The sequence below is a fragment of the Plecotus auritus genome (genome assembly GCF_963455305.1).
Source record: "Plecotus auritus genome assembly, chromosome: 7".
In the NCBI taxonomy this organism is placed as follows: domain Eukaryota; kingdom Metazoa; phylum Chordata; class Mammalia; order Chiroptera; family Vespertilionidae; genus Plecotus; species Plecotus auritus.
In genome coordinates, this window is record NC_137774.1 from 45,375,173 (window position 1) to 45,398,267 (window position 23,095).

Consider the following 23,095-nt stretch of genomic DNA (forward strand, 5'->3'; position numbering starts at 1 on the left):
ACCCACCTTCCCTCAGACGAGCTGAGAGTAGAGAGGCTGGGCTTCCTTCCCCATGGGAGAGGTGGTTAAGAAAGGAGCCTCACCTAGACCGTCCTTGCCTCACATTTATTTGGCCATTGACCAGGCAGGGGAGCTGGTGAAAAGGATGAGGAGCTGACTGATGGGGCCTAGGAATGAAGTACCAAAGCCAAGGAGACAGTGGAATAACAAGGGGAGGGGCAGATGGGGGTTTAGGATTTGGAGAGGCTCAGGAGGACCCCTGGAGGCACCTCAGGAATTTAGGGTTCAGGGGTTCTGTAACCCCTGTCCTTCTTAAGGCTCTTCTAACCCACCTTCAATCCCCGTGCTTTTTAGGGCCTATGTGTCTTTGTTCATGCGCCATCTCTGTGAGCCCGGGGCAGACGGCTCTGAAACATTTGCTGATGGGGTCCCTCGGGAGGGCCTGAGTCGCCAGCAAGTGTTAACCCGCATTGGAGTCATGTCTCTCGTCAAGAAGAAGGTATCACACGGCCCATGCACACAGACAATGGGGCGGTTAGGCCCTAGGCCTGGGTCTGGGGCGGGCTGGAAGGGGTCGATGGGGGGAAAAGAGGGACTTACGTAATATTTTCAACAATAAAGAATTATTTTAAAAAATAAGAAGGTATCAGTCTTCCCCTCACCAAAAGGGCCAAGCTGATTGCCTGCCTCATGTCCTTCCTCTGTCTTGCGTACCTGAGTTCCAGACTCAGGCTGGTTCAAGATGAGACAGAGGGGACTGGACCTCCTTTGTGTCCATTGCCTGAAGCAGATCCTTGTGTCTGTGACTCTCCCTCTCCCCTCAGGTACAGGAGTTTGAGCACATCAATGGGCGCTGGTCGATGCCTGAGCTGATGCCTGACCCCAGTGCTGACTCTAAGCGCTCCTCCAGAGCCTCCTCTCCCACCAAAACGTCTCCCACCACCCCTGAGGCTTCTGCTACAAACAGTCCATGCACCTCTAAACCTGGTAATTGGGTCAGCATAGTTGGAGAGATGGAGATGAGGCCAGGATCGGATGGGGCCAGACACAGAGGGATTGGAGTCAAGGTGGGGAGTTTCTGCCTTCTTCACTCTGCCTTCCCCCTGTAGCTACTCCAGCTCCAAGTGAGAAAGGAGATGGCATAAGGCCACCACTTGAGAAGGATGAAGCTGAAAACCAGGAGGAGAAGCCAGAGAAGAATAGCAAAATTGGGGAGAAGATGGAGACAGAGGTGTGTGGCTACCTGGCTCCTCTAAGGAGAAGGAATGGGGGTCTTGAAGGCCAGGTGTCTTGGAACCCCCCAGTTCATCCAGATTCATTGTCTTCCAGGCTGATGCCCCTAGCCCAGCCCTATCGCTCGGGGAACGGCTGGAGTCAAGGAAGATTCCTCTAGAGGATGAGGAGCCAGGGGTAGCTGGAGAAATGGAGCCTGAACCTGGGTACCGGGGGGACAGAGAGAAGTCAGGTGGGTGCATGGACTTAGGGGTGATGGGCTTAGAATTTGGGGGTTCCCTCTTCTGGGTTCAGGAAATGAGGGTGACATTCTCCCTTCCTGTCCCTTACCCCCTCCCACAGCCACAGAGTCGACGCCAGGAGAGAGGGGGGAGGAGAAGCCGTTGGATGGACAGGAACACAGGGAGAGGCCAGAGGGGGAAACAGGGGATTTGGGCAAGAGAGGTAATGGGTGGAAGGACTGTACACTTGGGAACCTGAGGGAACCAGGGGAGGTGGAGTCTGGGGGACCAAATGCCTGGCACCTGGGTGGGTTGCTGTTCCAAGTTCCAACAGAGTACAGGGTGTAGTCTTGGGATCTGGAAGGAGACTCCTCAGGTGTGAGCTCTGCCCCATCTGCCCTAGCAGAAGATGTTAAAGGGGGCCGGGAGCTTCGATCTGGGCCTCGAGACGAGCCACGATCCAATGGGCGACGTGAGGAGAAGGCAGAGAAGCCACGGTTCATGTTCAATATTGCAGATGGTGGCTTTACAGGTGGGTGGGTGTCTCTTACTGCCATCTATTTTTCACTGAGATTTGCTCATCCTCATGGGGTTTCTCTTTTTGCCTGAGGCCTTTAATTCCAAGTAATTGCCAATGAAATGATACATACTATCTCTACTCCTTGCCCTCAGTCCTCCTTAAGTACTAGTATACTCCTAACTCTAAAGTTGTCTTTAATTCTACCTTTATCTATTTTTTTACTATATTTTTTTATCCATTTCAGAGAGGAAGGGAGAGGGAAAGAAAGAGAGAAACATCAGTGATGAGAGAGAATCATTGATCGGCTGCCTCCTGCATGCCCCACACTGGGCATGTGCCCTGACCAGGAATCAAACCCTGACTTCCTGGTTCATAGGTTGATGCTCAACTACTGAGCCACGCCGGCTGGGCTCTACCTTTATTCTTAATTCTAACTTGAACCTTGTTTGTAATTACTTTTATTCTTAACCCTACTCTAACCTTGACCTGTCCCTCATAAAGAGCCTTAGTGTCCTCCACCACTATTCAGTTCCCTCATCTCTACCTGTTTGTTGGGTTGGATGTGATTTGAAAATTCCTGATGCCTCATCTATCCTCCATCCTCTTTTCAGAGCTTCACACACTGTGGCAGAATGAGGAACGGGCAGCTATTTCCTCGGGGAAACTCAATGAAATCTGGCACCGAAGACATGACTATTGGCTTCTGGCTGGGATTGTTCTGTATCCTTTGATACAAATACAAGAAAAAAAAAGGTTATCACAACCTAGAGAGAGGGGAATTACAGGGAAGAGGAGTCCACACCCAGAGAAGGGGGCATAGTGCCACACTTTGGGGAGATCAAGCCCAGTCCATTCCTGTTAAATTCCTTGATGGTCCTCTTCCTTCATTGGCAGCCATGGCTATGCACGGTGGCAGGACATCCAGAATGATGCTCAGTTTGCCATTATCAATGAGCCATTTAAAACTGAAGCCAATAAGGGGAACTTTCTGGAGATGAAAAATAAGTTTCTGGCCCGGAGATTCAAGGTGGGGATGAGGAACAAAAGGAACAGTATTGAAGAGGGGCTTGGGTGAGAGGTGGGCCCAATCTGGTTGGACTGTAGGGAAGGTTAACACCTTGAGGGTGATGGTGATGCTTGAGGCCAAGGCTGGAGTGTAAGCTTGTGTTTGTGACTATAGTCTGGATCTGGGTTCGTGCTAGGGTCGGTAGGGTTGGTGCTAGGGTTGGTGTGGAGTGGGGATGCCCTGGGTCAGCAGTGAGAGCAATGTGCTCTCCAGTCTGGCTCACTGTCCACTCACTCACTGCTGGCAGACCCTGCACTAACTCCCTCTCCCCCTGCCCTCAGCTCCTGGAGCAGGCGCTGGTGATTGAGGAGCAGCTTCGGCGGGCGGCCTACCTGAACCTATCACAGGAGCCGGCGCACCCCGCCATGGCCCTCCACGCCCGCTTCGCCGAGGCCGAGTGCCTGGCTGAGAGCCACCAGCACCTCTCCAAGGAGTCGCTGGCGGGGAACAAGCCGGCCAACGCCGTACTGCACAAGGGTAAGGGCCGCGGCGGCCCCGCGCGGGGGAGGGCCCACAACGCTGCGTAAGTCTTCACCCCGCACCCCTCAAAATCTTCCCACCCCTCTGACCCCTTTACCCTCTGAACCAACCCCCTCTGACCTCTAACCCACCCCTAATCCACCTGGCTTTTAGCCTCTAGTGTTTGTGCAGCCAGCTCTCATTCTTGCCTAATAGCATTCACATCAGTGCTTAAGAGAGGGACTTTCTCCCCAGAACTCCATGAGACTGTGCCACATCCCCTCCAAAGGGTAGATGATCTTCACTGACCCACATGCCTGCCATACTGCTGATAGCACCCTCTCTGGGGCCTTGGCCTGTGTAGAGCCACAAAAATCCTTATCCCCAATCCCACAAATCACATTCCTCAGATCTCATTCACCCCACGAGGCGGAAACTACCACCATCCCACCCTCTGACCTTACCCCATGAAACTTCCCTTTGACCTTCAACCCTTCCTCCCAAACCTTCTTACCTTGAAAATAAAATATCAAATTCCAAGGCCCTTTAACCATCTAATTCTATCTGATGTAGTAATTGACTCCTGGACCCTTTGATTCCTATTTTAATTCCTAATGCTGACCCTCTAACCTCCCTCCCCCCTTACATATTAAAACCTTGATCCTTAAATCTTTGACACCACTTACCACCTCCCCACGCCTCCTATTTCCTCCCTATCATCCCCAACCCCAAAACTTCCTTCTTCCAGTATGGGATGTTCTGACAACTCCCCGCCCCTATGTCTTCCAATGTCCTCCCCTATCCTCCTTTTCTCCATATTCCCTTTTCCTTCTCTCTCCATCTGTGTCTGTGATGATCTGGTCTCTCTGCCTCTTTACCTGTCACTTACCCATTCACTGAGTCGCTCTCTTTTTCTGTGTACTTATATCATTTTCTTCTTCTCTGGTTCTTTGACATCTGTGTCCTCTCACTCTCTTTTTCTGACTTTATCTGTCCATCTGACTCTTCATCTCTTTTCCTGGCTCCATCTCTCCCTTTCCCTGTCTTTCTCTTGCCCTTCTTTCTCCATGGCCTGGGCCCCAGTTCTGAACCAGCTGGAGGAGCTGCTGAGCGACATGAAGGCAGACGTGACCCGCCTGCCAGCCACGCTATCTCGAATACCCCCCATCGCAGCCCGCCTTCAGATGTCCGAGCGCAGCATCCTCAGCCGGCTGGCCAGCAAGGGCACGGAACCTCACCCCACACCGGTAACCTCCTTCCCCTCTAATTCCATGTTCCCTGTTGGTACTCCTGCATGTATACATACTTACATTGAATCCTATACAATCTGGAAAAACGACTTACTCTAGTATACTCATCATCCTCGATTCTCCTGTATATTATACCCCTCAGTAGTTCTAGAATTTGGTCCTTAACGTTTTCCCTTCAGCTTATTTCCTTTCAGACTGTGGACTCTCTAACTTGGGTTCCCTCTCTATTTCAGGTCTTTCCCCCGGGTCCCTACGCTACACCTCCGGGGTACGGGGCGGCCTTCAGCACCGCTCCCGTAGGGGCTCTGGCCGCCGCAGGCGCCAATTACAGCCAGATGCCTGCAGGGTCCTTCATCACAGGTCAGCTGACTCCCTCTCATTCCTCCTTTCCAAGCTTCTCCCTGCTCAGCTATCTTTTACTGCTCCAGCCCATCTCGTTTCCTTGGAAATACCCAGTGTTTTATGGAATGGAGTTGTTCTGGGGTTTATTCTTCCCACCCCTTTCTGAGCTTCTCTTCCATTTCCTTGCTCAAAAAACCTCATCCCGGGTTTCAGTGGTTCAGCAGCTTGGTATCTCTTACCTGAGCCTCCTCCATCTGGGCTACTTCAGGGAAAGAGAATATGAATGAGAAGGGGGTATAGTGAGAGTTGGAGCATATGTTCCATCATGTGGCACAAGGGGGAATCTCAGGGAGAGGTGTTTGCTCTGGTCTTACCACCCCTACCCTGGACAACTGCAAGTGGCATGAGGTGACTTAGAAATGAGAATATACTGCCTGGCCATTGTGACTTGGTCATTGAGTGTCAACCCATGAACCAGGAGGTCACGCTTGATCCCCAGTTGGGGCGAGCAGGAGGTAGCTGATCAATGATTCTCTCTTATCATTGATATTTTTTGTTTTTGTTTTTTTAAATATATTTTTATTGATTTCAGAGAGGAAGGGAGAGGGAGAGAGAGACAGAAATGTCAATGATGAGAGAATCATCGATTGGCTGCCTCCTGCATGCCCCACACTGAGGATCAGACCACAACCCGGGCATATGCCCTAACCGAGAATTAAACCATGACTTCCTGGTTCATAGGTCGATACCCAACCACTAAGCCATGCTGGCCAGGCTCCTTATTGATGTTTCTAACCCTCTCTTTCTCTCCCTTCCTCTCTCTGAAGTCAATTACAAAAAAAAAAAGAGAGAACAAGAATATACCATTGTCAGAAAGTGATGTTTGGGAGTGAAGTAGGGATTTGACTTCCTTATCCCCTTTCCCAACAGCCGCCACCAACGGCCCTCCAGTGCTGGTGAAGAAGGAGAAGGAAATGGTGGGGGCATTAGTGTCAGACGGGCTGGATCGGAAGGAGCCCCGAGCCGGGGAGGTGATCTGTATAGACGACTGACTGGATCCCAGGCCTGCCCTTCACCCAGGCCCCGTGCCCGAGGCCGACCTCCAGCTCAGGCTCTGGGGTCTGCTGCCAATCCTCCGCCTTCCCCACTCGCTGGGCCACCACTGGGCTAGGAGCCCCTTGGCCCCTCTCTCTGACTCCTCTTTTCAAGAAGGGCCCTTTGTCTTTCTCCACTCCCACACATCTTTCCCACCACGCTTTGAAGACTGTACTGGTGAGAAGAGGTCTGGGTGGGAATTGGTTAGCAGGGTCTTCCAAGAACTTTTATCCTCCACTGCCAAACATACACAGCTTCCCAATAAATGGTTGTGGGGAGGTAAGAGGTGGAGCCTTCATTCCTGCAATATAAGCTCCATCTTGTGCAGAGGTGGGGGATTAGCACTGCCTGGCCTTTAGAAACTTCCGGTGGAGGAAAGGAGCTTTGAAGGAGGAGGGGAACTTTAGATAAGGATGACGATGAGCCCTGGCAGAGAGAAAGGGAAGAGGAGGGGTGGCTGCATGTTTCCTTCCCTTACCTCTCCTTAAATAGAGTGTGGAGCAGTTACAAGGGAGTCCATTGCTGTTCCGCCTCAGAATAAAGGCGCCATTCACTGGCTCAGTTACCTCCTGTGTACTGGCATCTTGTGTTGGGCATCTTACCCCCTCCACAGGGGCCAAGAACCACCCCTACAAAGAGAGTAATGGTTGGGCGATACTCCCTCAAGCCAAAGAGGAGCTTCCCAATCTGTCCTAGGGACCCAGGTAACCTAGAAAGGGTGGGAGAGAACACAATGGGCCAGATGTTGGGGGAACCCCCAGCTCTGGGGCTCAGGTTCTTTGAGGACTTCTCCCCTTTCTCCTGAAGGCCTGAATACAGACTAAATTTGAGTGTGTGAGGCAGGGGCCTAGTCAGGGGGCTATTTGCTTTTAGGACCAGAGAAAAATAATGGAGAGCAGGCTAGGGATACACGGGCACGCACACCCTCTTCCCCAGAAGGGGCTGAGGAGAGTGGCAGTTTGCATGGCGAACCCCCCCACTTCCTCTTTGCTGCCCCTTCACTTTCTTGCTGGCCCTTCCCCAGTCTTTTCACACTCACTCCTGGTCTGTCCCAATCCCCTCTTCTGTATCAGGTTTATTGGTTGTACATATAAATTATACTTTCCTTTCTGTGTGCTCTGTTATTTTTGAGTGGGAGTTCTTTGACTGGGGGGAGGGATAAGCAAAGAAAGGATTTTGCTGTTTCATATTATCTTTTTCTCTTTAAAAACCTTGTGACTACCTTTTTCTTTTTTCTTAGATCATCAATTAAAACTCCTAGGCTTTTTCCAACCCCAGTCCTAATATGATGAGCTCAGTTTAGAGATGGAGGGTGAGCAGCAGGATACCTATACAGGCCTCAGGTTGAGATCAGAGAGATGGCAAGGATTCTGGGCAGAAGTGTGTGAGGGGTTGCCTGCTGCGATTCAGAACTGCCTTCTATTCATCCTTTTGATCATCCTTTCCACCTCCATCCTTCCCATGCTTAGTTCCCACAAGAGTCAGTAGAGGTCACCAAAGCTCCACGGGTTCAGTTCCAAGTGTGAAGAATTGGGTCTTTTTTTTTTTTTAAGAGTTGGGGCGTGGGGGGTCAGACCTCCATAGCTTGCTAAGTATTTTAACTGCTAGAAACTTCTTTGACATGTATCATTCACTACCAGGGCTGCTCAGAAGCTGAGAGAGGTCAGACACTTCATTTCTGAATGTTAAAAAATGAAAGATAAAATTCAACAAACACAGCTGAGAGAGGTCAGTTTTTGAATATTAAAAAATAAAATAAGATTCAACAAACATTTATTGAGTACATACTATGCATTAATACTGTTGTTGGCACTGGAGATAAAATAGTCACAAGTCAGTCATTACTCTCATGAAGCTTACACTTTAGTAGGGACACCAACAAAATACATACTATCTGAAAATAAAAGCAAAGAACATAAAACAAGGCATTATGCTACAGAAGGTGAGGGAAGGGGCAACACCAGGTTGAATGGTGAAAAAGGCTTCCCAAAGCTGAGACTTAAGGACAGGAAAAACCAAAATATGGTTTAAATTCACATTTTTAACTCAGAGAAAATCCATCCTTGCACATGAATTTAGATTTCTTCAGCAACAGAATGTTACTTTAGAACCTTCAATAAAATAGTATATAACTTATTAAATACCATTTGTGTTCTAAATATTTCGCCCATAGATGGTAACATCCTAGAGCCATGGACGGCAAACTGCAGCTCGCGAGCCACATGCGGCTCTTTGGCCCCTTGAGTGTGGCTCTTCCACAAAATGCCACGGCCCAGGCGAGTCTATTTTAAATAAGTGGCATTAGAAGTTTAAGTTTAAAAATCTGGCTCTCAAAAAAAATTTCAATCGTTGTACTGTTGATATTTGGCTCTGTTGACTAATGAGTTTGCCGACCACTGTCCTAGAGCATCTAGGACCTGGGCTGATAATTAAATTTTTATGTGTACATAGATCAGTTGGGATTCTTGTTAAAATGCAGGTTCTGATTCAGCAAGTGAAGTGGAATCCTGAGACTTTGCACTTCCAACAAGCCACCATTGACTATGTACTTACTATAAGATACTGATGTCTTTACCAAATGCCTCTTTTCTATCCTTGATAGGCCCTCATTGGGTGCCTCAGATTAATGTTCTTTGGGCCTTCTGATACCTGCCCTAACAGGTTGGAGGGGGATTCTGAAATGAGTCAGGGCAGAGGCATCTGGGTAATTTTAGGAATACCCTACTGGGAGTGGGGCGACAGTGGGTATATCAGCACTGGGGGTGCTTATTTTTCTCAAATCTCTTAGTGGTAGAGAAGTGAGATTAACATGACATGAAAATCAGCCTCTCTCCAGTTCCATTTTTTTTTTTTTTTTGAAATTTTCAAACCATTGACACAGAATTGCTAAAATGGGACTTGTTGCTCCCACACACCAGAGTTGCCCTGGACAAAAGCCAAGTCACAGCTAAGGAAACAATCTGTCTTCTTCCCACGGGTACATAGACTTTGTTTTTATCATCCTAAATATGTATGGCTGGCACAGTCAGCAGATGGGGGCGATTCGTAGGAGCCTCTCCAGCTCAGCATCAACACCTCCCAGGGCGTTCCCTCCTGCCCTCGGCTGCACTTCTTCGTCAATGCCAATCCTGGGATGGGAGAGGGGCTAGCCTTGGCATCAACCCCTTGTACTACAGCACGCCCTGGGAATGTAGCTCCCACCTTCCTTCGGCCTCAGCTTCCGGGCCTCGGGGTTACAGTGTGCAGCGAGTCATGTGGGCAAAGTCCTTGATCTCCGGACAGTACAGAACTGGGGGAAAGAAGAAGGGTTAGTGGCAGCAGGAAGATGCAGTCTAACCCTGGGCATTCTCTCCCCCTTCCCCTGTCTCTGTAGCCTCCCCGGGTGGCCCCTCACCGTTGCTAGGCAGCGGGCGCCGCCAGCGGCGCGCGGGCGACAGCAACCTGTCCCAGAGCCGTCGGAACGCGCGCCACCCCGCGCTCCTCGGCCCTGACCCCTTGTCGGTCTCTTCCTCCTCGTCGGCCTCTCGGTCGGCGTCGCCACCTTCCCTGCCCGGGCTACCAGCCTCATCAGGTTCACGTTCAGCCCGCGCCTTTTCCTCCAACCGCGACCACAAGTCCGGGTCGACTGGGATCTCCGTGACCCCGCCGCGCGGGAGCGGGGTGGGCGCGCGGCAGAAGGGGCACGTGACGATGCGGCGGAAGCGCACCACGCGCGCGGCCGCTCCGCTGCGGTCGCCGCGCGCCGCCAGCTCGCGCAGGCAGGCGGTGCAGAGCGTGTGGCCGCAGCGGGCGCGCGCCGTTCCGAGCAGGCGGCGAGGCGCGCGGGCCCCGAAGTTGAAGGGCCGGTAGCAGATGTCGCAGTCCAGCTCTCCCCGCTCCGGAAGAGATGGCACCTTCACCAGGAGCTGCATGGTGCCCGCCGCGGACTCGAGGGTGTCGCTAACGCGGCTGACGCCGTGGGCAGCACGACCTAGCCCTCCCTGTGACCCGGGTCGGGTCTTGGGGCGGGCGCCGCCGCATCTTGCCCCTTTTAAAAATGAGACCCCGCCCCTCGAGGCGTCACGCAGTGGTCGGGCCGCTCCCTGCGGCGGCATGTGTGGGGGCGGTGGAGGCCGGAGGCCGGGAATGTCAACGCTGGCCGAGCTGGTCTGGGGATGGGGTAGGAGGCCAAAGTGATACCAGGACTGGGGAGCCGGAGAGATAAGAGGTACACAGCCCTCTACTCCCTACACACCTTCCTTCAACCTCCCGGCACAAGGCCTGTGCTCCAATTTTACCTACGTGCAAATCCCCAGTCCTCTTCCTGAGCCCCACCCAGCCAAGGCACGGGTCTCTACATTCCCTTGCACCTGTTCGCTCAGCTGGTCACACTTGCACAGCCCCATCCAAGCAAGCTTCCTCAGCCAGTGGCAGTGCTCATTCTGTCCCATCTTTAGTGGGCGTCTGGATATTTGAACGGATGGTGCCTGACAGAAACTCTCATTCTGCCCTTGGTATATACATCACACACACACACACACACACACACACACACACACACACACACTCACTCACCGTGCTCTGGTAAGGCTGGCTCCCCAATTTTCTTTCTTCTCAAACAGCTACCAGTTGACATCTCAGTCTTTGGGGCGACTTAGATTTCAGGACCATGGCCTTAGGAATCCTGGGAATCCTTTCCTTCCAGAGTAGTCAGGCCTGGACACCCACACACCATGATGACTCCAGCAAAGCAGCCCAGCATGAGTTCTGACTCAGGGGTCTGACTTCCCTCACAGGTAAACAGGACATGGTACTCACAGCCCACATTCCCTCTTGGTGCCACACCCATCCCCAGCTGCCTCCTCACCCTCCTCTCCTAGACCTGCAATCCAGGTTCTGGGGTGGAGGGTAACATCTAGAACCAGCTGACTTGAGTTCATATCCCAGCTACCACCACTTACTAGTTGTGACACTTTGAGCAAAGTTACTTCACCACTCTGGGCCTTGGTTTCCTCATCTATAAAATGTGGATACTAATAGGATTAAATGAGCTTATATATGTAAAGTGCTTAGAACAGTGCCTAGCACAGAGTAAATGCCACATATTAGCTATAATTATTAGCCTGTGCCCCCAGCCTAGATTGTATTCATTTTAACTTCTCACTACCCAACATTTTCAACCCCCATCTCTCTGGGTCAATACCAGATGGGTTTCTATAGACCCATGCACTTACTGGCAGTAATAGGCCATATAGAGTTGGTTTTGCTTTTTAACTACATTGTTAAAACCTTAGAGGGTAGCCGAAACCGGTTTGGCTCAGTGGATAGAGCGTCGGCCTGCGGACTGAAGGGTCCCAGGTTCGATTCCGGTCAAGGGCACGTACCTTGGTTGCGGGCACATCCCCAGTGGGGGGTGTGCAGGAGGCAGCTGATCGATGTTTCTCTCTCATTGATGTTTCTAGCTCTCTATCCCTCTCCTCTCTCTTCCTCTCTGTAAAAAATTAATAAAATATATTTTTAAAAAAAAAAAAATAAAAAAATAAAACCTTAGAGGGTAAACTTTGTGAGGAGGTATACCGTTATTTTTAAGCAAACATTTCAGAACTTCTGAGTTGTATTGCCTTCATGGTCACTTGGGGGAAGCCACCTACTTATTTCAACGATGCTGTCATAATTCAAAACTGTTTTGGAAATTCTCTTTGGGGTGGTGTTCAGAGGTCTCACATATTTTAATATCCCCAGTTGGTGATTAAATCTTTAACTTTTAAGGTAGATTTGATTATATAAATGCTCCCAACGTGTTTCACAGTTAAAGCCTCTCTAAGCTTCAGACCTGGATATCCAGTCACTTGCTCCTCCTTTCTTACTTATCTTCAAGGATCCAAACCAATGATCTCCTTGTCCAAATCAGCATCTCTTCCAGTGTTTCCTACTTCTTTTTTAATCCAAATCCAGAAATCTACAACCAGCCCACAGAATTATGAAAAAAAAAAAAAATGATGATGCCGAAACCGGTTTGGCTCAGTGGATAGAGCGTCGGCCTGCGGACTGAAAGGTCTCGGGTTCGATTCCGGTCAAGGGCATGTACCTTGGTTGCAGGCACATCCCCAGTGGGAGGTGTGCAGGAGGCAGCTGATCGATGTTTCTCTCTCATCGATGTTTCTAACTCTCTATCCCTCTCCCTTCCTCTCTGTAAAATATCAATAAAATATATATTTTAAAAAAATGAAGAAAATTGTGTTTAGATGTTTCAAGCCACTAAATTTTGGAGGTGATTTGTATATCAACAGATAATTTATCTAGAAAGTTTCTTACTGTCCTTAAGATAAAGAATATTCTAGAGTGCCCTCTAAGTCACTGTATGTTCTGAACCCACCTGTGTCTCACATTTTGCTTCCATTGTCTCTTTGTCCTTAGACACTCTGGCTTTGGAGATCTTTGGATCGGATGTTCTTTTCTGCTGCAAGGCTTTCTTGTATGCTGTTCCCCTCACCCCCTTGCTTTCACCTTAGTAACAGCTACTTGTCTGTCAGCTCTCAGTGCAGCCTTTCTCTGGCCTTTGGAGAACTGAAGTTTCTGTTTGGGTGTTATTTGTTTGTTTTGCCCATTTGTAAGTTCCATGAAAGTTGTCCTGAGTCTGGTTTTGTTCACCATTGTATCCCATAGTAGGACTCAGTAAATGTTTCTTAAATTAATGGATGAAGTTGCCTGGCTGGTGTGGCTCAGTTGGTTGAGTGTCGCCCCATGCCCTGCAAGGTCGCCAGTTTGATTCCCAGTCAGGGCACATACCCAGGTTGCGGGTTTGGTCCCTGGAGTGTGTACCAGAGGTAACCAATGCTTTTTCTCCCTCTCCCTTCTTGTCTAAAGTCAGTTAAAAACATATATTAAAAAATGAATGAATGAGGTGAATGATAAATGTGGTAAATGAGGTGTGCCAATAAAGGAAGGTTTCTTGCAAGGGGTTTCTAAACTGCCTCTGAAGGTCATTATAAGGAGATTTTTAAAATGTTCTGAGCAATGGGGGAGACATTTTTAAAATAAGTGCATATTGCTCTAGCTGGTTTGGCTCAGTGGATAGAGCGTCGGCCTGCGGACTGAAGGGTCCCAGGTTCAATTCCAGTCAAGGGCATGTACCTTGGTTGCAGGCATATCCCCAGTAGGGGGTGTGCAGGAGGCGGCTGATTGATGTTTCTCTCTCTCATCAATGTTTCTAACTTTCTGTCCCTCTCCCTTCCTGTCTGTGAAAATCAATAAAATATATTTTAAAAAATAAAATAAAATAAGTGCATAACTCTCCAAGGTAGTTATGTAAGAGAGGACTATTTTGAATTTATAAATAAATTTTATAAATTTTTCTGTATGTTTGTTACAGAAAAACCAATGATAGTTTAGTCACACATTTTACCTCTTTGTTTCCTCCACAGTCTTCCAAAATGAGTAGAAGATGATAGGAATGGTATGTAAGTATTCATTAGTTGATCCAGTTGGTTGCTAATCCAGAAAGTGGTATGCTGCTTTTTTTCTTTTGGAAATTGCTCTCCCTGCTTCACGATCAGGGGTGAGGATGGGTAGCAGGGAGATGGTGAGGTGGTTGTTGTTTTTTAATCCTCACCTGAGGTTATGTTTTCATTGAATTTTAGAGTGACAGGAAGGGAGAGCGAGAGAAACATTGATGTGAGAGAAACATGGATTGGCTGCCTCCCGCACGCCCCCTGACTGGGGACCAAACACACAACCTAGTTATGTGCCCTGACTGGGACTCGAACCCGTAACCTGTACTGGAGGATGCTCCAACCAACTGAGCCACCCGGTCATGGTAAAGTTGTATTTTAAGAAAAGCAGAGCACATTCTTCCCTGCCTTGCGATCTTTAAAGGTTGTAACTTTCCACCCACTTTCTATCTCAGGGAAATCAGAGTCCTTTGGAGAAGACTAAGGGGCTATATCTGACATAATCCTATTCGATTCTGCTTTTCTGCCATCCTCATACGTTTTCCTTTTTTTCCAACGATAACTCATTTCCCTTCTCTGTATCATCTCAACCATAGATCAGTTTTCATTTTACCTCTTCTTCACCAAATCCCAAAGCCTCAACTTCAGAACAGCCCTCCCATTCAGCCACAAGAAAACCACAAGAAACTAGTTCCTTAGTATGTGTGGGTATCAGGCAAGAGTAAAATTAAGGAGTATAAGACCAAAAGTGTGGCTAATATAACTTTCAAAACAAAACAAGGGCAGTGGTGTCAGGGAGAGGAAAAAGACCATGAAGCCAGATCTCTCTGGGTTCTAAGGAATGTGGCAACTGAAGGAAGGAAGGAAGGAAGAATACTGGGGCCCAAGTAATTTGGTGCTGGGCCCTTGATGGGAGTGGTGCCTAGGAGCACAATGCTTGGGTCTCTGGGGTAAATGAACAGTGGAGAGAAAGCTAGTACTGGAGCTTTCTAATGGCTGGGGCTAGAAGGCCAGATACCTGAGACTGAGACCCTAACCTTCCACCCCCTGAAATTTCAGACAGTGATTGAGGAAGGATTAAGTTAAGATTTTATTTACAATTCCCTGGAAAGTCTTACAGAAGAGAGGCCATTATTATTGCTTTAAGATTATTGCCAGAACTAAGACTGCAGTCCTCCAAAGCTAGGTAGAAGTCCTGGCTCAAAAGTCTATCCCAGGCCTTTTTGTTAGCCCCATATCCCTGCTTTGACCTAAAGGCTGCCACTATTTCCTTTGACCCACAGCCCAACCGCTTTCCGAGGACTGCCCTGGCCCAGCTATACATCTGCCATCAATTTTCTCTCTACCTTTGTCAGAAATAATGTATTAACACTAATTCCAGTTTTAAGCCCTCCTTCACCTCCTGGCTTGGAGGCAGGGTCCTGGGTGCCCAAAGATTATCATTTAGTTCCCGCCAGGACCAGCCTGGCTTCCTTTGTACGGCATAACGTAAGAACCCCATTTTCCTTTGTCCCAGATGACATCACAACTCACTTGTTAGGTTATTACCCCTTGATGACATTTCAAGGGCCACTTTTGAGGTACTCTGCGTTTCTTATGTCTACCGTTTAGCTTTTTTTACACCCTCCCACCCACCCCACCCCCCGGCTATTGGGGTAAAAGAGAAAGAGGGGAGACCAAATGGCAAAGAGGGGATGGCCAAGTAGCTCATGCCTGGTATTAGCAAAAAGGCCTGGAAGAACGCAGAAGGGAGCAGCGGACTACTTTTCCTCTCAAGCCCCACTGCAGAAGGATATGGCTTTGTTCATGCATATAGATTATCGAAGCCGGAACTCGTTAGTGGGCGGGACCACTTGGCTCTGGCAGCTGCGTGGCGGGATCTGGAGCTGGAGGGGTCCAATTGGCTTCGGGGAAACAGTTCTGGTGGGCAGGGGTGTAGCGGCTCCAGATTTGGGTCTCTGCGCCCCCGACAGGCTATTTCTTGGAATGTGGTTTGTTCCCCAGGAGCCCGTCTATCTCCATAACCGTCTGCGGGGTCAGCTGGCTCAGCACCTGAAGGAGAATGGGGTGGTTGGGTCACTGAAGAAGGATCTGAAGTTTGAGGACCTGCACTTAGAGGACCAAGTGGCGGGGAAAGAGTCACAGCTGTGCCCGTTTTGTCTTGCCCGCGTGGAACCTCTCATCTGCAAAGTGAGGGCCTTGTAGTGAGTCCTCACTTTGGGTTGGACAATGAGGCCTTGACTTCCTGGGGAGGGGACAGAGATGGGCTCTGCTTCTGATTCCCCAGCTCACCTGTAGGGCACCCAGATGTTCTATCAGCTGCTCTGCACTCAACACCCCCAGCAAGACCGAGCTGACACCCTCACTGCGGAGACACCACGCTGAAGCCAGAGGAGGAAAGCAAGAGAACTGATGGATAAGAATGAACATATGAACTTCAGAAGTGTCTCAGAGGAAGAGGATTCTCCCTTAGGACAAACCACTCTTGGGTTTGAGAGTTTCTCCGAAGGAGACAAGGCCTCTGCAGGGTCCAGGGTTGGCAGTGTCTCACCAATAGCAAGCTGCGCCACAGTGCAGCCCAGCTGGTGAGCTATGGGTAGAAGGTCCATGACTTTGGCTTGTTGCTTCTTGCCATCCTCACTCTGCACTTTGTCCTTGAGCCACTGGTAACCCTGGAGGCCAAAGAGAATCAGCAAAAGACCCCACCACCACCCCAGAACAGCCAAAATAGGCCAGTCCTGCCACCTGAGCCCTGAGATCAAACCTTGATGGTGGCCCTGCAGGGATCTGGGATTCGCCCATCATACTTGCTGTGGATGAGGCCACAGGCCAGAGGGGACCAGGTGACTGAGCCAACACCTAAGAGGAAGAGGATTAGATGTGGGGAAAGGAATCAAGGTGATGCTGAGCCCAAGGGAAAGGTAGGGACGAGGGGGCTTCGAACCAATCTTGTGGTAGAGCTCTGGCAGCTGCATCTCCACCTTTTCTCTTTGAAACAGATGGTGCTCTGCTTGTTCACACACTGGAGGAATCAGATTGAACTGTCTGGCCACAGAGTAGGCCTCCTGAGTGGGGTGGGAAAGGGAGAGGGGTGGGGTGGGGAAGCATTCTTTCCATTTTCTTCCACTCCTCCTCCTCCAATAGAGTGGGGTTTGGAGTGGCCATGTGAAAAGTGGGAATCAGTTGTGGGACAGGGGAAAGTGGGGTAGCACACTCACCATGATTTCTGCAGCCCCCCATCGGGATGTCCCCCAGTATAAAGCCAGGCCCTGGTTGATGACATAGGTCATGGCTCGAACAATCTCTAGGCATATGGGAGAGGAGACACTTACTGCCAGATCCCTGGCATCCAGGACTCCAGATCTGCAGATCTCTGCCTGCCCCACCACGACCCCAGGCATCTCTGTGGCGTCAGAGAGGTTGCTTTCTGCTCTTTGCCTCCCTCCCTGTCTAAGTCCTGGGGTCTGAGCCTCCATTGTGGAGCTTGGGAGGCCTCTTGAGCAAGGGCTGGCTTCCTGTTGAGGTTTGAGAAGTGCTCAGTTTTGAAGGACTCTCAGAGTTGGGGTGCTGCTTTTACCCTCCATAGGACTGTTGGGATCTGAGCGATTAGCAAAGACGATGTCCACATATCCCAGCTGGAGACGTTCCAGAGATTCTCGCAAGCCTGGGGTAGGGATGAGGAGAGGAAGGTAAGTACCTTAGTTTCAGTTTCTGAAGAATTCAGATCTCACCATTTTGCCATGGCCGTCTAAATCCCAGTTCCTCTATTCAAAGCCTCTAACTCAGGAGCTTCAGAGAATGTTCCCAACTCCTCTGGGTTCCATACCAAGCCACTTCAGGTTCCTAGTCTCTAACTCTCACCCTCAATGATGTGTTTGCGGCTCAAGCCTCGCTCAGTTTCTGCCCTGTAGGAAAAGGTAAGTCAAAGATGAGGTGTGACACAGGTAGGAGACCAGAGCTGGCCTGCACCGTGAAGAACTGGGATTGCATGGGTTCTCACAGGTGGGATGTAGACCTGGGGTAGCAAATATGGGGACAGCCGTCACCACCCCCATCCCATACACCATACACCTCTGTAGATCGTTTCCCCACTTATAGTGGGGCAGCCACTCACTGTCCTCCCCAAAAAATCTTGGTGGTGATGACATAGCTTGATCTCCTGGAAAAAGAGAAAGGGAGAACCAGCAAGAAAAGGACTTTTAATGATTATGTCCCTAGCAGTCCCCCCAAAACACAGTCTCACCTCCAACCTTTGCTCTTGAGGATGTTGCCTAGGGTTCTTTCAGCCCTGGAAGAAAGACAATGTAGATGCACTGTCCCTCCAAGGTGAATCAGTTCCTTCCCCTCTTCCTCACATTTCCCTTCAACTAATTTCCTCTCTTGTTAAGTGGAGAATAAACCAGGAGTCCAATGGGCTGTCAGCCCCATTCAGGACTAAATAAAGAAGCTCCTGGAACTAGGGGTATAGTCATATAGTTTTCATTCAATCATTCAACATATATCAACTGTGCATCAATTATGCACCAAGCTCTGTTCTGAGTTCTGAAGGGATAGAGTAGGATGAGGGGAGTGGGGCAAGGAAACACTGGTTCCAACCATTTGTGTTGCCCCCTCCCCTGAGTCTACAAAATCCCACCTATCCTTCAAAGCTTAGCTCAGATTCTGCCTCTGAGGGAAATAGAAAATATTCGCTGATTGCTATCGACTATGGTCAGTCCTTGTTAACTTCGATAGCTCTTACTGGTGATTTTCAACCGGTGTGCCACAGGAATTTCTAAAAATGTAATAGCTGACTATTTAGTCTGGAGTAGCAAATATGGGGACAGCTGTCACCACCCCCAAAAATGACAACAGCCAACACAATAATGGCCATCCACTGTGAATGAATCAAAATTACACATATTTTTTGGTCAGATTCGCTCCCCCCAAAGTTTTTATGTGCCGCAGAATTTTAGTTATTAGTTTATGTGTGCCATGAGATGAAAAAGGTTGAAAGTCTCTGGGCTACACAATTCTTTGACACATAATTATGAGCTTAAGTCTTAAGTTATGGTGGACTGTTATTCATTCTTTCATATCTCCCTATCTTTTTGGTTGGTTTGTTTAACTACTTAGACTGAGCTTTTTGAGGGCATATTGATGTTATCCCACAAGTAGTACCTACTCTGTGCTAGGCTCTGTGTAGGTACTTAGGTGACATGGGGAAAAGCAAGACAGATTTCATAGGAGGAGGAGCATCCCAGTTGAGCAGCAAATATGGCTACATGAGCCAGTAATAGATAATGGTGTGTCAGAGGGCAGTGTAAAGTGCTTTAGGAACTGAGGGGCTAGTGAGGAATTGGGTGATGGCTTCCTGGAGAAGCAGACATTTGGCCAAGTCTTGAGGATGAGCAGAAGAGTTTGCCATATGGAGAAGAGGTAGGGGTGGGTAACGCAGGTTTTGGCTACTCCCAGTGTGAAGCCACGGGTGTGTGATGTGGCATGGTATGTTTGAAAATTTAGATTTGTACTCCCCACACCGTTGCACGTAATTGATGCCCAAGATATATTTGTTGGTTTTATTTTATTTTGACTGCACAGTATGCCCATTGCCCTCTAGGCTGATGTTTGGGACTATGATTTCCATAATGTTTTGGGGGCCCACTGGCTAAAAGGATAGAACTTAGTGTTGGCAGAATTCCCAGAGTTCTTGAGATGGAAAACATGAAGCCCTGATGTTCTCTCAGTCTTCTAAATATAACTTAGCTCAGCCGTGGGCAAACTACGGCCCGCAGGCCGGATTCTGCCAGTTTGGCTGTTCTATCCGGCCCGCGGAGCCGAAAGAGCGGAGGGTTCTCTTGCTCTCCCCTCCGCTCCTTCACCAGCAGCAGAGTTAACATGGCAATGTCGGGAAACACGGCCGCAGCTCCTTCTTCTGAGTGGGCGGATTTATATCCGTCCATTCAGTAGAAGGAACAACCTCTCAATCTTCCAGAGGCTCCTTGTAATGCCCGCGTCCCCCGACGTCACCCTGGGAATGCGTAGACACGTTATCGTGGTGATGTAGGGAGACACGCCCCTGGAGAGCACAGTATCAGAGCATTAGCTAAAAAGGAGACCAACAACACTGTTCCCACTGAAGTTGATGTTTTAAAGACCAAAAACCTTTCAACCCAGTATACATTGCCATCTACATCTACGTCCCGGACATAATTTGTAAGTTGCACTAAAGAAAATGTTTAATTTACTGTTTACACATTTTGTTCTTTTCTATTTGTTTTAGTTTTAAATTATTTTATTATATTTAAGTTTAATTTGAAAGGCTTTTGTACCTTTCCTTCGTTAGGCAATTTTATTTTGCCTTTGCCATCTTCAATATAAGGTATGTTATTGTGCTATGATTCCTCCATTTTTTGAAGTTTCAAATTATAATAATTAGAGTTTACATTCTTCTTGTTAAAATGTTTGACATGAATAAACTATTGAAATAATAAAAAAAAAGACTGTACCCTTTTATGTAATGATGTTTACTTTGAATTTATATTAGTTCACACAAACACTCCATCCATGCTTTTGTTCCGGCCCTCCGGTCCAGTTTAAGAACCCATTGTGGCCCTCGAGTCAAAAAGTTTGCCCACCCCTGACTTAGCTCTTTCGCCCCAGTCCTTACTTTCCAGCTGCATACACTTCGGTGGTGTCAAACAGGTTTATACCATGCTCATAGGCTACTGTCAGCACGTCCTCTGCTGTCTAGGGAGGTGAGAGAAAGAGTTGGAGATTATCCACTGGCCCCTCAATTACCTCCCTCATTGCACTCTAGCACCTTAGCCTTAGCACCTTAGCCTTGATTTCTACATTCTCTTCCCATTTCTCATCCTCTAGCCTCATGTCCCATTCACCATTCTCTGTGCTTGTTGTCCAAACCCCTACCCAAGTCCATTTCCCCTTGTTCTGGTTCCCTCATAGCCCCTCACCCTGCTTCTAGGTCCCATCACTTATACCTCATCCGAGATCTGAGAACCAAATGTGACCCAGGTACCTGCAAGAGAGAAGCCAGGTATGTGAGAACTGTGGGATGCAAGCCATGAAAGGACACCCTTCCCTTAAATCTTTTCTCTAACTCACCTAGGCCAAGACAGGACACACGAAGACCAGACTTTCCTAGGTTTCTGCAGGAGACAGAAGTAGCAGGAAGGTGTGGAGCCTCCATTAGGAACATACATGATCAGCCCCCAGCTCCTCTCCTTCCAGGATGAGAAGCCCTCAGGGTGTCTCAGTCCAAAACTATACCCAGTGGGGCTACCGTATTGGGCAGTGCTATGCCCATAGCATAAGTGGACAAATAAATGATTGTTCCTCTGGATACACTGTAAAATGCTTATCTTCCTTCCTATCACATTGAAGATGTACTGCTTGGTTTGTGTTTCTGCTGGTGGGGTTTTGTCTGTGTTCGAGTCATCTCTGGCATGTGTGGAGTTGGGGGCTGGGAGAAATGTGACTAGCTGAGTGTGATGAGTTTGTGAAAATAGACCTTCAGACAGAGTGCTATGCTAAAGGGCAGACACCAGAGTGGGAGGAGTTAACCAAGTCAAATTCAATTACTCAAGCAAGGGTCCTTGGATAGCCTAGGCAGATGAGACTCCAACAAAGGTAGGCAGGACACCTAGGTGGGGAGTATGACAGGAGAGGCCAGTTTTCCCTCTTCCTCTCTCCACTCCCTCTGCTCCTATGGGCTTGTGAAGTCTGTCTCTGAACTAGAAAGATCCCTCTTCCCAAGCCCCCACTCTGGTAATCAGCTCCCAAGCAGAGCTGCCACAAGGAAGGGATCAAATTCCTCAACTGACAAAGCCAGGTCGCCTCAGCTGGGTGATCTCAGCTCACGCCCAGGCAGGAGCCCCTCTCCTCCCCCTTCTGCCCCCATGCCAGTTCTGAGAGCCCAGCAGTTCTCTGAGATAAAGTTGGTTACATTACAGTCCACCTTCCCCACCTGACCCCTGTTCCTCAGCATGGGGTTGAGAGATGTGGTCCATCTTTCCAACTTCTGTCCCCATAAAGATAGGTTGCAGGACACTGGGCCCATGGGGCAGGGCAGGTGGGGGCGGTATCTGGGTCAGGCACCCTGAGCAGGCCAGAGTGAGAAGCCCTTTCCTTCTCCCTCTTCTCAGGACACGGATCCAAGGACACTGAGGGGGGGGGGGGGAGGGTTGGGGAGGCACCCTGGGGATCCATGCATCCCTGGCTTTCCTGGGGGTAAGGAGAAAAGCTCAGGAGCATCCCCAGGCTCTGACAGGACCGGATCAACCTTGGTAAACTTGAATTTCTCCTAGTAGGGGTATCGACGGAGATCAAGAGAGGGACCAAGTAAGGGAGTGCCGGTGCTGAGAAGAAGAGAGAGAATGCGCCGGGACCTTCTTAGTGAAGTTTGAGGGGGTCCTGGGGCATCTCAGGAAGCTTCAGGGGTCAGGAAAGGGGAGCAGATTGGGCGGGCTGCCCGGCCACCCCCATACCTGTATTTCATGCCAGTGCCTCGGCCGGTGCTCTCTCGGAGGACCCCAGGGGGCGCTGGGGGTCGGGGGACCACTGCGGTTCGGGCCTTGGGGCCCGACACTCCTCCTCCTGGAGGATTCCCGTGCACCCCGCTGACAGGCCCACCGTTACCGCCCCCGGGGCCCGGCCGGGGTCCACACAGACGGTCCTCACTGTTCCGGCTGCGAAGGTTCTGCTCAGTACACGCGATAGACACCTGCATGCCGGCTGCCCACGGCGAGGGGACTCAGAGGGGGAGGGAAGGTAGGAAACCGGGAAGCCCGAGGACGGACAAGCGGGGTGTAGTGACGGGAGTCCTGAGGAGAGCGGGAAGGCTGAGGAGGCTGCGGAGGGAGTCAGCAGGCAGGATCGGGCCCGCGGGGGCGGGCTGCTGGAGGTCGCTGGGTTTTCGGTGGGAGGAGAGAAACGCGGGGGATCCACGAGTGGAGATATTCGTCTAAGGGGCACTGGCGCGGGAAGAGGAGGGGAAAATGAATGAGGGTAACGGTGGAGGGCGATCTATGAGGGTAGGGACCTAGGGAGGAGTCGGGGGGAAGAGAGGTGCCACCTCAGGCTGATCCACAGGGGACCCGCTAGGCTCCCAGCCGCGTCCGCAGCGGGCCCGGCTAATCAACATGCAGGCACCGCCCCTCATCTGCATAAGCCCGCCCGCCTCCCGGTTAAACCCTCTTCTTTATCTGCATAAGCCCCGCCTTCCGGAGCTCTACAGCGTGACTATTGGATGTACTCAGAAGAGCCAGAGAGCAGTGGGGAGGGTGGTTCTCGGGTCTCTCTAGGACCCGAGGCAGGTCAGGCTTCCTCCAGCTCAGTAGTTCTCAATAGGGGATGATTTAGTCCCCCAGGGGACATTTGACAAGATCTGGAGACATTTTTTACTATCACTACTAGGGTTGGGGAGGAATGTGCTACCAGCATCTAGTGAGTATCGCCCAGGATAAAGCACAAGACAGCAC

General features: G+C 49.8%; 3 protein-coding genes across 20 annotated transcripts in view; 1 reads left to right on the plus strand and 2 right to left on the minus strand.

Moving 5' to 3' along the window:
- The window catches only part of CHD3 (chromodomain helicase DNA binding protein 3), a 28,734-nt gene extending 21,438 nt beyond the window's left edge, over positions 1-7,296 (plus strand). For 8 of the 18 annotated variants that reach the window (XM_080682234.1, XM_080682239.1, XM_080682248.1 and 5 more), the window contains 12 exons: positions 355-499; positions 825-987; positions 1,110-1,231; positions 1,330-1,465; positions 1,576-1,677; positions 1,858-1,986; positions 2,586-2,694; positions 2,869-3,001; positions 3,322-3,563; positions 4,583-4,746; positions 4,983-5,109; positions 6,022-7,296. In XM_080682234.1, coding sequence (XP_080538360.1) covers positions 355-499; positions 825-987; positions 1,110-1,231; positions 1,330-1,465; positions 1,576-1,677; positions 1,858-1,986; positions 2,586-2,694; positions 2,869-3,001; positions 3,322-3,563; positions 4,583-4,746; positions 4,983-5,109; positions 6,022-6,262 — 1,813 coding nt within the window. In that variant the 3' untranslated portion in view covers positions 6,263-7,296. The remainder of the gene's footprint in view (positions 1-354; positions 500-824; positions 988-1,109; positions 1,232-1,329; positions 1,466-1,575; positions 1,678-1,857; positions 1,987-2,585; positions 2,695-2,868; positions 3,002-3,321; positions 3,564-4,582; positions 4,747-4,982; positions 5,110-6,021) is intronic. The other 10 variants (XM_080682251.1, XM_080682235.1, XM_080682242.1 and 7 more) reach the window with 5 other exon arrangements.
- Positions 7,297-7,924: 628 nt separating this feature from the next.
- On the minus strand, positions 7,925-10,231 carry RNF227 (ring finger protein 227). Its single transcript, XM_080682259.1, has 2 exons — positions 9,581-10,231; positions 7,925-9,475 (listed from the first exon to the last, which is right to left on the minus strand). The coding sequence occupies exons 1-2, from the start codon at positions 10,095-10,097 to the stop codon at positions 9,420-9,422; spliced, it is 573 nt and encodes a 190-aa protein (XP_080538385.1). The 5' UTR covers positions 10,098-10,231; the 3' UTR covers positions 7,925-9,419.
- A 4,453-nt stretch (positions 10,232-14,684) lies between these two features.
- Positions 14,685-22,788, minus strand: KCNAB3 (potassium voltage-gated channel subfamily A regulatory beta subunit 3). The gene is made up of 14 exons (XM_080679007.1): positions 22,103-22,788; positions 20,721-20,764; positions 20,597-20,634; positions 20,266-20,345; positions 17,860-17,904; positions 17,731-17,775; positions 17,478-17,521; positions 17,194-17,280; positions 16,835-16,920; positions 16,561-16,681; positions 16,381-16,475; positions 16,168-16,288; positions 15,909-15,997; positions 14,685-15,668 (listed from the first exon to the last, which is right to left on the minus strand). Exons 1-14 carry the CDS (start codon positions 22,342-22,344, stop codon positions 15,591-15,593), a joined length of 1,215 nt encoding a protein of 404 aa, XP_080535133.1. The 5' UTR covers positions 22,345-22,788; the 3' UTR covers positions 14,685-15,590.
- Positions 22,789-23,095: the final 307 nt, after the last annotated feature.